Below are 17,027 nucleotides of genomic sequence, written 5' to 3' on the forward strand. Positions count from 1 at the left end.
GAAAAAGATAGCAAAGGCCTTAAATTTGCCATTTTTTTTTTTTGTGTTGTGTTGTCATCGTGTTGTGAGGATACAACTGCTTTAAGTGACTATCATTTTAAAAATCAAATTTTGTAAAAAGCAGCCTGCATAAATAAACCTTTAAAGCTCAACTACAGGAAAAGTAAAAGTCCCTTGCTGTGGGGCTGAGCTCGCACTGCAAGGGTTAATTGTTTGTCTAGGGGACAGTAAGTGCCGGTCACACATATGCAATGTCAGACATCGCATGTGATTCGGAGCGCACTACTCTGCAAATCGCATGCAATGTCTGTGCGTTGTGATTTCAGCTATACAGATTGTATGGCTGAATTTGCATCGCATTTGGACCAAATTTACACAGAACCCTTTTTTTGGTCTGCACCAGAATCGGATCGCATGGGTGTTCACATCTATGCGGTCCGATTCATGTCCGAATTGACAGTTCAGTTTGCATATCGCATTGGGATCTGCGGGTGTCATTAACTTTGTATTGACACTCCCAGCGATTCGCATATGGCAGTGTGAATTGCCTGTGAGTCGAGTGTGATGCGGGAACCCGTAGTGGATTTGCAGGGTTCCTGCATCGCATATGTGTGAACCAAGTACTTAAAGCACTTTTAGCTGATCCTCCGCTCCCCTGGCAGTGGACTGTCCCTCTGGGTTTTCACGTCCATTGTGAGGCATATCATCAGTCTTGATAACATCAATTGACCTTAGGCCACCAACGTTCAGGGGAGAAGAGGCTACCAGGACCAGCCTATCAAGGAAGAGAAACCTGTGGGAGTGGAGAATCGGGTAGGATAAACTGCTTTGCCAAGTCTCCTATATCTAAATAAGCATTTAACCCACGCAGTGCGGGCACAGCCCCAATGTAAATGAGGACTTTGATTTTTCTTCAGTTAAGTCTTAATACCTCTCTCTCTGACTGGCACTGAGTCCTCATTAGGAGCTACATCCTCTAGGAGAATCTTCAGTATCTGACACTGCTGTCCCTTACATTACTTCTGGTCACCAGTTTTTTCCCTCATAACAGACCCATGTTTTTCTGTCTTTTTCCAGGATGGTCGTGCTGATGTGGTCGCCAATGATGCTGGTGACAGAGTGACACCTGCCGTTGTTGGTTTCTTGGAAAATGAAGTGGTAAGGCAGTTCTGTATTTGTAGCCTAATGTTTGGCACAGGTTCAGCTGGTAACCAGCTAAGATTAGCTTATTCTTTCTCCATTTTATCTTTTCAGCTTGTTGGCTTGGCAGCAAAACAGAGCAGAGTGAGAAATGCAGCAAATACTATTGTGAAAGTGAAACAAATATTGGGGAGGAGGTATGTTGCAAATTCTTCTTTCAGTTGAGGTGGGCGATTTTAGAGTAGAAGCTGGACATTGCAGTCTAGGAGCCTATTGCCATATGAAAGAATATGACTCTTCAAGATAAAGAGCCTCAGTATGTTCTGTGCCAGCTGTATTTTTACTTAGTGATTGTAAAACAACCCATTCAGTTTAAGATAGAAATGAAAGGCAAAAAAAAAAAAAAAAAACATTTGTGTATAGATATTAAAACATATTTATGTTTTTTATTTTTTTTTAAATAAGTGATCACATTCCCTCTGTTCTCAGTTGCATAAAAGCTGGGGGGGGGGGGCAACAGTACACTGATTTTCCCAGTGAAAGGCTGTGTGTGAGGGTGTCAGGACGTGTCTGATCATTTGAGGAAAGCAGGTTGAGTACCCAGCACAGCTAGAGAACTCACTACAGTGTGTTCTCCTGCCTAGTGTGGTCAGTTTTTAATAGGAAAACAGAGGGACTGGCAGGAACACCAGGGATTCCAAACAAAGGAAGCAATACAAAGAGAACAGGATACTTTTTCTTACAAGTACATGGTACAGCAGGTACATATTAGGAATATGAAATGTTGGGGATCTAATTTCGGCAGGGACTGTCTGAATTTCGATCTGTGTGTGGCCCTCCCTGTTTGACAGAAATAGATCATTAGAATGATTTCTGTTCAATAGACAAGCTGGAAATTTTTTTTGATCAATGTATTCTTACATCAGTGGGATTCACTTCACAGAACATAATGTCCTGGTGGATCGGGGGGGGGGGGGGATTCCACCATCCACCTCGCTTGTGTGGATGGAGGAATCTGTTCATTTTTTTTTTTCCATTTAGCCTTCTAACTGAAAGGGGAAAAAAACATCTATGCCCAGGTTCAGAGACGTTGGCTGCATAGCTGCTGGCTTTGTAGAGCTCTGGCTCTTTGATTGTAGGTACATACAGCTATTTTTGGAATGGAAAGTTAAACCTGAAGTCCAGATATAATTTACATTACTCTGGCCTGCACCAGTGTTTGTATGCATATTGCATACCCAAGGGGCTGCTGATGTAGCTTACAATAGCTGTAGTAGTTGATGCTATTACAGTGATCGCTGCTATCTTCTGGGTCCTGTGCTGAGCAGTTTCACCAATGAACACTGACCCCAGGGGGTCAGCGCTGCTGCCAATCATAGACCACCTTGTATTGTTTTTTCACTGAATACAAGGTGTTCTCTGATCCAACTAGTAGGAGACATCCCCAATCCTCCTTTCCACCTCGCGTTCAGCCAGAGAAAACCTTGTATGCATTGGAAAAAAAATAAAATGGCGTTCTTTGGTGGAGCTGCTGAGTGAGCGACTCCCTGTAGTGAGTATACAGAGGGGAAGCCACTTGGCACAGAATCTGGAAGATAGTGGCCGTCTCTGTAGAAGTGCTAACTACTACAGTGATTGTCCACTTCCCCAGTGGCCCCTAGGGTAGGAAATGTGCATGCTTACATTGTGTCAAGCTGCAGCAATGTAAGTATGCAATACAGATCAATTCAGGAGTTCAGCTTTATATAAACTAAGATCGGTTGTTTGAGTTTCTCTACTTTTTATATCCTCTAACTTCTTTTATTTCTTTTTGCATCCCAGCTTCAGAGACCCCCAGGCTCAAAAGCACATCTCTGAAAGCAAATGTTCAGTAAGTTAACATTATTGTTTTTCCAGCCTGGTCAGTTCAAGTTTGGATGTCTTGTGTAACCCTTTTTAGGGGGGCATTTGCGCATGGTCAAGGTTATTATTATTATACAGGATTTATATAGCGCCGACAGTTTACGCAGTGCTTTACAACATGAGGGCAGACAGTACAGCTACAATACAATTTGATACAGGAGGAATCGGAGGGCCCTGCCCGTCACAGCTTACAATCTAAGAGGAAGGGTCAAGTGATACAAACCGTAATAAGTATGGGGGATGAGCTGATGGAGAAAATAAAAGTACAGTTGTTGGATGGAGGCAGGATAGGCTTCTCTGAAGAGAAGGTTTTTAAGGATTGCCTAAAAGTGGACAGTGTAGGAGACAGTTGGACAGATTTGCGTAGGAAGTTCCATAGGATGGGAGAGGCTCAGGAAAAGTCTTAAAGGTGGGCAGGGGAGGAGGTGACAAGGGAACTGGAGAGCAGGAGGTCTTGGGAGAAACAAAGACAACGATTTGGTTGGTATTTTGAGACTAGGTTAGTGATGTAGTTGGGGACGAGTTGTGGATGGCTTTGTAGGTTGTTAGTATTTTGAATTTTTTTTTTTGGGTGAGCAGAAGCCAGTGGAGGGATTGGCCTCTAGAGAGGAGTAGCAGACACTGAATGGTTGGTAAGGTGGATGAGTCTGGCGGCAGCATTCGTGATGGCCTGAAGGGAGGATAGCCTATGTAAAGATAAGCTAATGAGAAGGGAGTTGCAGTAGATGAGGCGAGAGATGGCCAGGGAGTGAATTAGGAGCTTTCTGGTGTCATTGGTAAGGAAGGGACGTATTTTGGAGATATTGCGTAGGTTAAGGCAGCAAGCTTTGGATAGTGATTGGATGTGGGGCTTAAAGGATAGTTCAGAATAACACCTAGCACCTCGGTATGTGGAGACGGTTTGATAGTTGTGCCATCGATCTTGACAGAGAAGTCAGGGGAAGGGGCACGTGGGGGAGGAAATATTATGAACTTGGTTTTAAATAGATTGAGTTTGAGATTATCATTTTTTTCAGTACACGGAGAGTCTCTGATCGGGAACAAGCATGTGCATATCTTGTATCCACACACTTCTCTAGTTGCCTCCTTTTTCAGGCTCAGTGATACTCCTACTTCTTCGAGGTATACTGATGTTCATGTAATTAGAATAATAGTATTAGTTAAAAACAAAGCTATATTAGTGATTACAAACTCCAGCAATTTGCATTTTGTTTTAATGGGAATGATGCAGTGTTATTTAAATTTAAGTATGTATTTGATGTGCTTCCAGATAGTTGATAAAGCAGGAAAACCAAGGTATGAAATAGATACAGGAGAAACTGTGAAACTGGTAAGCCCAGAAGATGCTGCTAAACTCGTCTTCAGTAAAATGAAAGGTAATTCAGACATAGTTCTCAATGCTCTGTTAGTTCTACTTTTGTACAACACTGGCTTGAATGTTTTGGTTTTTTTTTTTTTTTTTGCTTCTTCTTAGAGACCGCCCAATCAGCTTTGGGATCAGATGTCAATGATGTGGTTATCACTGTTCCTTTTGATTTTGGCTCCAGTCAGAAAAAGTCTCTTGGGTAAGTGCAGAACCAAGATACAGTAAAGCCCCGTACACACGTACCGATTGTCGGCCGCAAATATTCGGCCGACGATTGATCGGCCGATTGTAGGCTTGTTAGTATGATGCTTCCGACAGCGCATTTTCGGCCGAACAGAATCTGTCGTGCAGGCATTAAAATTTTTGTTGGCCAACACCAGAACGGCCGATTGTTCTCCAGTCAGTACAGATTTCGGCCGACAGACAGCCGATTAGCAAGACTGGGCATGCTCAGAAAAGAAAAAAGACAAGGAAAGTTAACCATCACATGACATCACTTCTGCAGTCGGCTGTTGTTGGCCGACAAAATTCGTGTGCAGTCTTTTGCAGTTTTCAACAGACACGACAGCCCTGGACAAAAGATGGCCGATCGTTCGGCCGACGATCGGTACGCGTGTACGAGGCTTTAGTTGTGTTTGTGCTTAAAAGGGAGACTGAAGAAGAACATCTAATGAAAATATTTATAAGTGAAAAATATCTTCAATAAAACAGTTTGGCAGAACAATCAGTAGATCCAAAGATCTAGATAGACGCAACAAGTGGGATGGGGCAGTATGATTTTCAGTGTCCTCAATGGACAAGTTTTTATTTTGTATATTATACAACAGCAAATTCATATATCATAGAAAAAAAAAAGACGGCTACATGTACAGCAACTATTACACTCCCTAAGCCTGGGGTCACTTCTACCTAGGATGTTAATCCAGAAAAGAAATGAAAGTTTAGGCTGTCACACTCGACTTGTTTCGTGGTTGCTTGCTTCTTCAGGAGAAAAGTTTGAGGGAGCAGAATACTCTGACAAAAAAAATATATCTATACAGTATACATATATTCTAGATTGTAAGCTATAACGAGCAGGGCCCTCTAATTCCTCCTATATTTAATTAAATTGTCTTCCCTCCTATTGTAAAGCACTGTGCAAACTGTTGGCGCTATATAAATCCTGTATAATAATAATACGTGTGTATGTGTGTGTAAATCATCACAATATCAGTTATAATGTTTAGAATCATTACACTCATGTACAAATTTAAGGCATAACTCGCTGGGTGAGCATGGGAACAAAATAAATCGGGGCCATTTTGATTCTGTAAATATAACTAAAGAATTGTATATCAATGGTTTAGATGATATTTATAAATATAAATCAAGAGAAAATATCTGACTACAAGATACATACCAAAATAATGATAATAATAGAGCTAAAACACAACTTCTCCACTATGGTGGTGGAATAGGTGGATCTCAGCTGGACGTCACAGGATAAAGGCGGTATGTTAGATCTTAAAGCCCCAAAGAGGGAGAAAGGCCCTTATTTTGGATTTTGCATGCATTTGTATCTTGGTGTGTGTGTGGTGTATCTATATATAAACAAAATGTAAACAAGGTCCAATAAAATACTCATCCTGCATATACATCATAGAGACCAAAATGGAATCCTAGGTAGAAGTGTCCCAAGGTTTTGGGGGTGTAGTAGCTGTTAGAAAGGATATCATTGCTGTACATGTAGTCATTTTTATGTATGATGTATGAATTTGTTCTTGTATAATATAAGAAATAAAAACTTTGTGATTCTAAACCTCTTTGTAATGTCCATTTAAGGTACCAATAAAATCCTACTGCCCCACCCCCCTTGTTGCTTCTATCCAAGATAATTAAAGATGTTGGTACCTATATATTATATTTTTCTGAGCAATAATTTTTAGAGATATAAATAGTCGAAGTCAAGGTATGAGTTTTGCTTACCCCTTTCTACCTCCCAATTCTCCATAAAGAACTTGGGGGGGGGGGGGGGGGGGGGATCAAGCTGGATGCACAACTCCTAGTGGCTGTAATGGGAGCTTTTAAGAACCCCCCCCCCCCCCCCCCCAAAAAAAAAGGCCATAATGTGTTAAATGGTGTACCTAAACAAACAAGTCAATGTTTATTTTCCTTTCCCTTCAGCCCTATGCATGCTCTTTTTCTGTGCTGTCTTTTCCAGCAAATTTAATGTCATGCCTCCGGCTCCTATTATTCTTCTACTATACATGCGTATGCGGCATTACATTCATCTGCTTATAAAAAAACAGACCTCAAAGAGTGTTTTTTTACCAACAAATGAGTGTAATATTGTACGCTGCATACATGAGATGACGTGCGTAACGTCATGCACTTTATTGCACGCTTGAAAGACGAAGTTAGAAAACCTCTCTGAATGCACTGTTGACATTGCCTTTCCAGGTATCTCTGCAGCCAAGACTGTCATTAGGGTCTTCAGGGAAACCACAAGAAATAGACAGAAAAACAAAGTGTGTGTGTGTGTGTGTGTTGTTTGGTTTCTTTAAAAAAAAAAAAAAAATAAAGTTAGATAATTTCCCATCAGCATGCAGAGATGTACGTTGATGTAAATTTTTGTGAAAATGGGAAGGGTCCACTTTAAGCTGACAATTTTAGCTTGGGTGAATGTATAGCTATCTATTCACTTGATTTTATGGATTTCTCTCTACTTTTTTTTTTTTTTTTTTTTTTTTTTCTTACAGGGAGGCAGCAGCAGCTGCTGGATTCAATATTTTGCGTATGGTTCATGAACCATCCGCTGCTCTCTTAGCATATGGTATTGGGCAGGAAGAACCTACTGGTAAAAGGTATGTCAGTCTACTATTCAAAGTGCTTTGCATTCCATACTTTTTCTTTTCCTTCTGTTTAGCCTTACCCACAATCTTTTGTCCCTTCAAAACCCCCTTCTCCAGATTTATTTTCTTTTGTATCTAACTTTTTAATTCAAATAAGAGACCTTACTAAAGAGGTCAATTTCTCAAAGTATAAATGCCTTGAGAAGGGGACATGTTTTCAGAATACATCAGAAAAGTTACTTTACGGTCTATACCTCTGATTTAAGCTACCAGAAAGAGTCTTGCCTTCTTCAGAAGTTTTCTGATGTCTCTGCGGTAGTGGGTGTATCAGGGATGGAAAAGAGACTTCGAGTATAGGACTGTGGTGAACTTTGTCACATGGTGTGAAGATAATCATCTGTATATACATTTGACTGACTAAGGCAAAGGGGCTGATTGTGGATTTGAGAAGGAGGAAGGCATCGGTGACCCCCGTCCCTATCGGTTTGAGGAGTGGATGTAATAGAGAATTACAAGTATCTGGGGGTGCATATAGATAATAAGCTGGACTGGTGCAAGAACACTGTGTGCTCTATGGGAATGACCAGAGGTGACTAAGGTATTTTTAACATCTGTAGGAGGATGCTGAAGATGTTTTATGAGTCTATTTACCAGCGCTCTCCTGCATCTGGTTGCATGCTGGGGAAGCAGGATTAGGGTAGCCAACGCCAACAGACTCCATAAACTATCATATTTATTGGCGTATAACACGCACCTTAATTTTATGAGGGAAGTTTCAGGAAAAAAACTTAAATTATACATAAACAGCTTTGAAGCAATATAAGGCTCAGTGAGCATCTGTAGCCTCACCAGTGCCCACCGTTGCAGCCTGATCTGTGCCCACCGTTGCAGTCTGATCTGTGCCCATCACTGCAGACTGATCTGTGCCCACCACTGCAACCTTGCCATTGCCTATCATTGCAGCCTGATCTGTGCCGGATTACACAGAGGGATGTCTTGTTTACTGGGCGCTCGCAGTCACACACAGTCCCTCCTCCTTGGCCGGCTCTTATGATAGACAGAGCACTGGTCCAATGTTGGAACATGTGTGTGTACATAGTAGATCCTGGCTTCGTGTAATGCGGTGGCTCTCATCCCACCCCCTTCCCCTCCGAGGCAGTCAGGCACAATATTGGCGTATAACACGCACACACGATTTTCCCTCTATTTTCAGGGGGGAAAAGTGCGTGTTATACGCCAATAAATACGGTAATTTGCAAGGCCAGTGATGTTGTTGGATTGGAGTCTTTTACAGCAGTGTTGGAAAGGAGAACATTGTCCAAGCTACATTCAATTTTGGACAACTCCTTCCAACCACTCCATAATACGCTGGTCAGTCTGAGGAGTACCTTCAGCGATACATTGTTACAACCACAATGCCCCACAGACGACACCGGAAGGAATTTTTGCCTGTGGTCATCAAATTTATATAATTTATAAAATACATAAAGATATAATATCTCTGTGATGAGTGCTGGATGACCACAGGCAAACCATTCTGGGTTGTGATCCAGATTTTTATGTAGTTTTTATATTATGTTGGTGTAATGATTTTTGGGTAATATTGGAGAAAGTGATGTAATTTGCATGTTGGTTGTTTTTTCTGTTATTTTTTCAGTCAGTGTTTATTCTATGTAGTATTTTAGTAGGTTGATTACAGTACAGTATTGATTTTGTTTTATGTGGTATTAATTGCTATTATTAGTCAATTTATTGTTGTGATCTTTGTATTGTGTGTGTTGAATGATATTGTTTTATAGTAAATAAAGTATTAAAGTATCAGAATCTTTAGAATAAGATGATCTGTTAAAGTGGTTGTAAAGGCAGAAGGTTTTTTCTTAATGCATGCTATGCATTAAGATAAAACGTTTTCTGTGTGCTGCAGCCCCCCTAAATCTTACCTGAGCCCCCTCTCGATCCAGTGATATCCACTAATGCCTCGGATGTCTAGGACTCTCCCTCCTAAATTGTCTGAGACAAAACAGTGGCACCATTTGCTCTCGCTGCTGTCAATCAAACTCAGACAATGAGGAGGGGGGGGGGGCGAAATGCAGCTCTGTGTCTGAATGGATACACAGGGCCTCGGCTCGGATGCCCCCATATCAAGCTGCTTGCTGTGGGGGCACTCAACAGGAGGGAGAGGCCAGGACCTTCAGCCAGGGACCAAAGAAGAGGAATATTGAGGTAAGTATAACATGTTTGTTATTTTAATAGCGAAGAGAACGAGACTTTACAATCACTTTAAGGTGTCTTAAGGTCACGCTGATTGTTTAAAGAAGTATAAGCTGTTCACTTGGCAAAGTGAATTTTCACTTAGGTTAGTGAATGAGGTGGGGTCTGTGCAGACCTCAGTCATCCAATAATGTGCATGCAAAAATCCTGAGTTTTAATTTTCCTTGCAAGTTCTTGGGTGTTCTATGCAAAGTTAACTTTTACCACATTCACTAAGCTAAATTCCATGCAAAAGTGAACATGTACTAATCCCTTAGTAAATAATTCCCATTAAGTTATATTACATTTCCTAACACATTTCAAATTATTTTGTTATTGGTTGCAGCAATGTATTGGTGTACAAATTAGGAGGGACGTCATTATCTGTCACGGTGATTGAAGTGAACAGCGGAATATATCGAGTTCTAGCAACAAAGACTTATGACAACATTGGAGGAGTATGTTTCACAGAAGCTCTCGCTCAATATCTGGCATCTGAATTTCAGAGGTATGGCTTGTTAAAATCCCTTTAGATTTGTAGGGGGGACATTAAAAAATATATATATATTACTCACATACAGAAAGACTTAAGTTTTTTATAACCACTTAAAGACTGCCTCATAGCAGTTTTACTGCTACAGGGCGGATGTTGTGCAGAATCACATGTGTGTGTGTATATATACATGATTCTGCATTTCCTCCTGCAGGGGATTCATGCATGCCACCGGCGGGCTGCTACTGCTGTGATTATTCACAGCAGAAGCCAATCTGCAGGTGCTGGGCAATGGATGGTCTGCTGGCACCCGCCTATTATCTGTAAAACACACAGAACTGATATCTGCCTATGTAAACAAGGCAGATCCCTGTTCTGACAGGGGAAGGGATAGATTTTGTGTTCCTGCAAAGCAGAAAACAAAATCCATCTCTTCCCTTAGTAAAAGCTTCTAACACAGTACACAAAAACACTGGCTAGGCACACAGTTAACTCTTTGATCAACCTAAATGTTTTAACCCTTTCCCAGCCAGTGTCATTAGTACAGTGACAGTGCATATTTTTAGCACTGATCCCTGTATATTACTGTCACTGGTTCCCGCAAAGTGTCGGTGTCCATTTGTCCCCGCCACAATATCACAGTCCCGCTATAAGTCGCTGAACACCGCCATGACTAGTATAAAGAAAAAAAATTCCATAAATATACCATAGTTTGTAGACGCTATAACGTTTGCGTAAACCAATCAATATACGCTTATTGTTTTTTTTTTTTTTTTTTACCAAAAACATGTAGCAAAATACATATTGGCCTAACTTTTTTATGAAATGTGATTTTTTTTTTTTTTTTTTTTTTTTTTTTTTTTGGATAGGTTTTAGAGCAGAAAGTAAAAAATATTGTTTTTCCTTCAAAATTGTCGGTGTTTTTTTGTTTATACCGCAACAAATAAAGAACAGATTAAAACAAACAAATTCTCCTGAGATGTGGCAGTGGTGAATCTCCATGGCTACAGGTATATGCACAGACTTTGCTGCCCTCCCAGGGTCAGGGGAAACCCAATGGAAACACTGTAAAAAGAACAAAAAGAGGGCGCACCAACCTTACGCATTGCCCAAGTGGTGTTTTGATGAAAAAAGGGAAAGGAAATAAGGGAAAGGAAATATACTCACAAACACAAAAGTCTTAAAAGCGTATCCAGTCAACAATGGACACAAAGCAACCAGGTCACTGGGACAATGTCCAGCACGCCGGAGGACCTTTCAAATGGCTGACGCGTTTCGAGGGGAGATTCTCTTCTTCCTCAGAGCCAGTCTGCAGTCGTGAACAAATACCACCAAAAGTAGGCTCTATTTGTGTAAAAAAAAAAAAATTACATACATTTTTTAGGTACATTGTTGCGTGACCACGCAACTGCCAATTAAAATAACGCAGTGCCATATCACAAAAAATGGCCTGATCGTGAAGGGGGGTAAATCTTCTAGGGGTCAAGTGGTTAAGTTCACATGAGTTAGAGTCACCTTCAGCCTTCTACCTTGCCTCGAATAGTTAAGTCTCAATGACTTTACACAGATGCAGTGTTTCCTGATTAGTATGGAAAGCATGACCTCAGTGAAAGAATTAAGAGGAAATTTTACAAAGCCAGCAAATTTCTGTAATCCTGACACTAGTGAAGTCGGATGGTCAGACGTGTGCTTGAAGCCATGATGCAGGAAGAAACGTACTTAAAAAGTGAAGTAATGGAAAATGAAGATGTTTGTTTTTGAGTTTCCCCAGCTAGATGCTAAGCAAACTTTTTCTGTAGGGAAAAATACAAATGTAATTTATCAGTGTTTATATGATCATCCCCAGATTCAGGAAGAATTCCGTAAGATAAGCTCCAGTTGGAAGACTTATGACTCGTGGTATTTAGTAATAACTGAAAAAGTAGGTTGTTTGTACTTGCAAGGCCCTTCAATCTGCTAAGGCCCTTACACTTTGCAAGATGAAACTATATCCTATTTTTTGTAGTAAGCGTTAGTTATATATTTGCAGACATAGCTTGACTTTCCTCAATTTTGCCTTATTTTGTAAAACTTTTTTTTTTTTTTGTACAGGTCATACAAACATGATATTAAAGGAAATGCTCGAGCAATGATGAAACTTATGAACAGTGCTGATACAGCTAAACACTCTCTATCGACTTTAGGAAGCTCTAATTGTTTTGTGGATTCATTATATGATGGCATTGATTTTGATTGCAATGTTTCCAGGTAAGATGATGTTTTCCTATCCTTTTTATAGTCTGTCATGGGGTTCTTTTATATTTATAAGAATATTGTCCATTTGTACTTTTGGAAATAGAAATGTATTGGTGGAAAATGGCATTCGCAAAGTTATTGATGTTGGTAGTAGTGGGTACTGAAAGATTTCAGCGCTCTTATTAGAACAGGTATAGCTAGTTTAAAGCAGGTCACACACGGTAAGGTATGAACTGGCAATTATTTTCTGCAAGCCAGCCTAAGGCAGAGATCTTCTTTCAGCTTTGGAGATTGCTGCCCACCTGCAGTCACTGCAAATAACACTAAAATAATTTAAATACTTTGCTTTGCTAACCCTGTACAGCTTGACGTGTGTTAAATATATAGCAGTGTAAAAAAAAAAATGTAAAATCAAAACATTCTGAGCGGACAAGGTGGAGAGCGTGACTTCTCCACCTTGTAGAATCGGTGGACCCATTGCACAGCATTCTTTGAACAGCTCCCATGCTGAGTGGCCAACCTCCTGTGTTTTAGAATGCAGCAGGTCAGCTGCTCAGCATAGAACTTGGAAGCTAGTGGAGATTACTGGAGTAGTGGTGTCTACTTCAATGATTTCCAGCTTCTGGGGGCATTGGCCAGCTATAGTATATACATAGTTACATTGGTCCTAGCTAGAATGTCAAAATATACCATTCATGGAATAACTGGAATGTTTGCCTAAAAAGGTTTAAAATAGGTAGAGATACTTTATATATGTATAGCTTTACAGCATATTGGCTGCCTAATTCATTTTTAAAAGAACTATTTTATCCAGTGGGGTATTGCTTAAAATATAATTGAAATGTTATTTTTTTTGCGCCATGTTTGAACAGCGTTCACTAGACGTGAATATACAGTTATTGGCATTTGTAGAGAATTGTGATAACCTCATGAACTACAACTTCTGTTCATTATTCACAGTAGGTACAAACAATGCTAAATCCATGTTGCATAGAGGTTCCTATATTTGTAATTTGGTCAGCTAAATCAGCATTATTTTTTATTTAACAATGGAAAAAGAAACTTTTATTCACAATTTCCTGACACCTTGTTTTTGTTGCCTTTTAGGGCTCGTTTTGAGCTTATCTGTTCTTCTCTGTTCAATCAGTGCATGGACCCAATCAAAAGGCTTTTGGAAGAGGTTGAATTTAAAGCTACTGATGTGAATCAGGTAGAATTCCATTTATTTTATTCAGTTTCCTTGCATTCTTTCTCATTTTAGATTAAGGCCTCGTTCATACCATACATGCAGAAAAACAGATGTAAGGAAAAATGCACAGATTTCACTTGCAGAGACATTAGTTTACATCACTTTTCATGCACATTTCAGCGAGCTTCTATGCACATTGACATAAGTTTTTCTCTATCGTTCATTGACGGACACAGCTCCTGATCTTCTTAACAATTGGGTTATACTGCCCCCTACAGGACTAGGCAGAAAAAAAAGCTTGACTACGCCTATGGGCAGTCCGAGGGGGTATACTTCCACTATCAGCTATAGGCGCTATAGCTTTTTTTTTCTGCCTAGTCAGGAGTAAGGATCTAGTTCCTTGCTGGGATCTTGGTCCTGGCTATTTTTTCCTTTTTAGTGTATTTTTCTATTTTTTTTTCTGTGAGAATCTACAATCAACTGCTGGACTGGGCGACGGGGTGGATATTTTTTAAAATCTGGTGGTCACCCCCAGGCTGGCCTGCGAGTTAAACGTAGTATCACGAGGTCACATATGACTAGGTCTCGGCCTGGTCGCAGCGTTCCTCCTGCCCACCCTGTTCCTGGTATGTTAAGTAGCTGCCCCTAGAGGGTTTTGGGGTGGATGTGGGCCCCTCCCTGGGACAGTCGGAACCCAGAGTTCTCCTCCTTCCCATGTTGCGTCCCCCCCCCTCTCTCGGTGGTCCCTCATCTGCCTTGCCCCCCTCCTCATGGGGTGGCCATACTACTCTTCAGGTCGGTCTGGGGTGCTTAGATGGGGGTGGCGGGGGGGGGGTGCGACTGGACGATCGACTTTTAGGAGGAGGCTGTACCTGGTGGGGGCTCCTGCCAGGGCCCCCCTTCCTCCTGGTGTCATTTTTGGGGGTCTTGGAACTTCTCCTGGGCCCCGGGAGCCACGTGGTTCCGCCATTTTTGCGTAGCCTCGGCGGACATTTTCTAGTGGTTTTTCATTGCTAATAGCAGCGGCCATGACTGTGAAGCATATATGGGTGGTGATTTCAGTGGTGGGAAGCCCTCCTTATCCCCTGGTGCTGACTCCGGGATTTTTCTCTTCCTGATCCCCGCATGAGTGTGCAGATAGCCTGGTGCTGCGGTGCCTGATCGGTGAGTGGAGAGTCTGGTGGTGTCCTATCCCTCTCTGCTATAGGATTGGTTGGTGCTCTGTGCCTGGTGACCTGTGGTGCTGCCAGCGCAGTGGGCGTGTCCCTAGCAGTGTTTTTACACTTTTTTTTTTTTTTTGTGGGCCCCCCTTTTTCACTCCTGGAGTCCATGGAGCACATTTCCCCACCTGATTCCCTCTCAGAGGCTGCCGGTTCCCAACAATCCCTTACTGCACTGACGGCGGTCCTGGAGTCTTTGGTGTCCAAGGTGGATTTGGTCCTGGGGAAACAGGCTAGCAAAAACGTTCCCCGCCTTCAACTGCCTCATCAAACTCATCAGATCCTGAATCTGATTCAGCCGCTGTGGACGCGAGTCCCCCTGCTGGGTCTGTGTTCACACACCCTGATTTCTCAGATAGTGAGGATGATTCCTCTGCTTCTTTAGCTGCGCATGAAATGGGCGCTGGTGGATGCACTGATTGTATCTGTGCGTAAAATGGAGGTTGCGGCTGATGCTGCATTGGAGGCATTGGTTCCTTTTGGCACCCACAAGCCCTCCAGAGCGGCAAGGGTGTTTCCCCTTTCCCGCTTACTTTGACCAAATTGTCGCTAAACAGTGGGGTTGTCCAAAACGCCCCCTTGTGGTCCCTAAGCGTTTTGCAATGCGGTACCCTTATGAGGACTCCCTGCTTAAGAAGTGGATTGTCCAACCTGTGGTGGACTCTCTGGATTCTAGGTTAAACAAGGCAACCATGATTCCGGTTGAAGTGTCCCTGGCCTTTAAGGACCCAACAGACAGAAAAGTGGAAACTGTGGCCCGCAATATGTACACTGTGGCTGGTTCGGCACTTAGGCTGGTTTTTACTATTGCCCTGGTGTTGCAAGCTCTGGCCGAGTGGGCCAAGATTTTACGCTGAGACCTGGAGGGGGAACAGCTTCCCCCCTGCCTTTGCTGAGTTGGTCCAGGGGCTGCAGTTTGCCTGTGATGCCTCTTTGGATGCGGCTCCTCTGATTGCAAGGCTGTCTGTCTCAGCAGTGGTCCTTAGGCATGTTATTTGGCTTAAATGCTGGTCTGTGGACCAGACGTATAAGAAGGCCTCATCTGATCTCCCCTTCCTAGGGGATCGCCTGTTTGGAGCTTCCCTGGATGACATCATTAAGGGTCTACCAGTGGGGAAGAGTACCTTTCTTCCGCAGGCTAGTAAGGGCAAGGAGCCCTGTCATATATGTGGTCCATCCTTCTCGGCTCATAAAAAGTTTTTTTCGTCCCTCAGGGTCTCAAGACAGGGGATCAAAATCCTTCAGGGCCTCCTCCAGAGGATCCAAACGAACCTGGTCTGGCAAGCCAAGAGCGGGCTTCTCCAGACCTGCGGACAAGGCTCCTTCAGCATGAGGGGGTGACCTCACACGTATGTGGGGTGGGGGATGTCTTCGCTGGTTTCTGGACTCGTGGACCTCCCTGGTACAGGACAAGTGGGTCCACAAAGTCATACAGTCCGGCTACAATATCAAGTTTTGTTCTTACCCTCCGGAAAGGTTTTTTTCTCTCCAACTTGCGCCTGTGGGGCAGTGCAAGACTTGCTGAGCCAAGGGATGATTGTCCCGTTTCCGACTTCGGAACATTTTCAGGGGTTTTATTCAAACTTGTTTACAGTCCCCAGGAGGGAGGGCAAGGTGTGTCCAATTGTGGACCTCAAGGCATTAAACTGCTTTGTGCAGGTGCAGAAGTTCCGAATGGAGTCCATTCGCATGGTAGTGGTATCCCTGCATCAGTGGAATCTTCTTGCTTCTGTCGACATCAAGGACGCTTCCTCTGCTTTACCGTGGGATAGGGGCATTATCAGTTTGTGGCGTTACCCTTTGGTCTCGCCTCCACTCCTCGGATCTTCACAAAAGTGTTGGCCCCAGTGCTGGTATTATTGCGTCAGCGGGGGATCGCGGTACTGGGGTACCTGGACGATCTTCTGCTGCGAGTGGAGTCTCTGACTGCTCTGGTGGACAGCTTGAAGATTACTCTGCAAACTCTGAGGGAGTTTGGTTGGATTCTGAACCTTCTGCTGCAAAGCTGGACTATCTGGGTCTGAATCTGGACTTGGCCTTACCCAGAGTATTCCTTCCTCTAGAAAAACTCCAGAAACTGCAGGAAGCAATTCAACTTCTGTTGTCCAGCAGATGGTCATCCCTTCGGACTTGCATGCGGGTGCTGGGCCTGATGGTTTCTGCCTTCGAGGCGGTTCCATTTGCACAGTTCCACACAAGAGCTCTGCAAAGAGATTCTGCTCAAATGGGACAAGAATCCACAGTCTATAGACAATCTGATCTGACTGAGCCAGGCTACGAGAGGGTCCCTGATCTGGTGGCTTCATTCCCCGGCACTTCACCAGGGCAAATCCTTTCTCCCCCTGTACTGGACGGTGGTCATCACGGATGCCAGCCTGTCCAGGTGAGGAGGCATCCTCAG

The 17,027-nt window shown here is 42.7% G+C and overlaps 1 protein-coding gene across 1 annotated transcript in view; it reads left to right on the plus strand.

Moving 5' to 3' along the window:
• Positions 1-17,027, plus strand: part of HSPA14 (heat shock protein family A (Hsp70) member 14) — a 37,504-nt gene that overhangs the window by 2,112 nt on the left and 18,365 nt on the right. The window contains exons 2-10 of the mRNA XM_082253208.1: positions 1,078-1,158; positions 1,255-1,337; positions 2,962-3,010; positions 4,313-4,418; positions 4,517-4,607; positions 7,147-7,251; positions 9,836-9,997; positions 12,074-12,229; positions 13,325-13,427. Of these exons, the coding sequence (XP_082109334.1) occupies positions 1,078-1,158; positions 1,255-1,337; positions 2,962-3,010; positions 4,313-4,418; positions 4,517-4,607; positions 7,147-7,251; positions 9,836-9,997; positions 12,074-12,229; positions 13,325-13,427 (936 nt within the window). The remainder of the gene's footprint in view (positions 1-1,077; positions 1,159-1,254; positions 1,338-2,961; positions 3,011-4,312; positions 4,419-4,516; positions 4,608-7,146; positions 7,252-9,835; positions 9,998-12,073; positions 12,230-13,324; positions 13,428-17,027) is intronic.

The sequence above is a fragment of the Pelophylax lessonae genome (assembly GCF_965119305.1).
Source record: "Pelophylax lessonae genome assembly, chromosome: 4".
NCBI classification, from domain to species: Eukaryota; Metazoa; Chordata; class Amphibia; order Anura; family Ranidae; genus Pelophylax; species Pelophylax lessonae.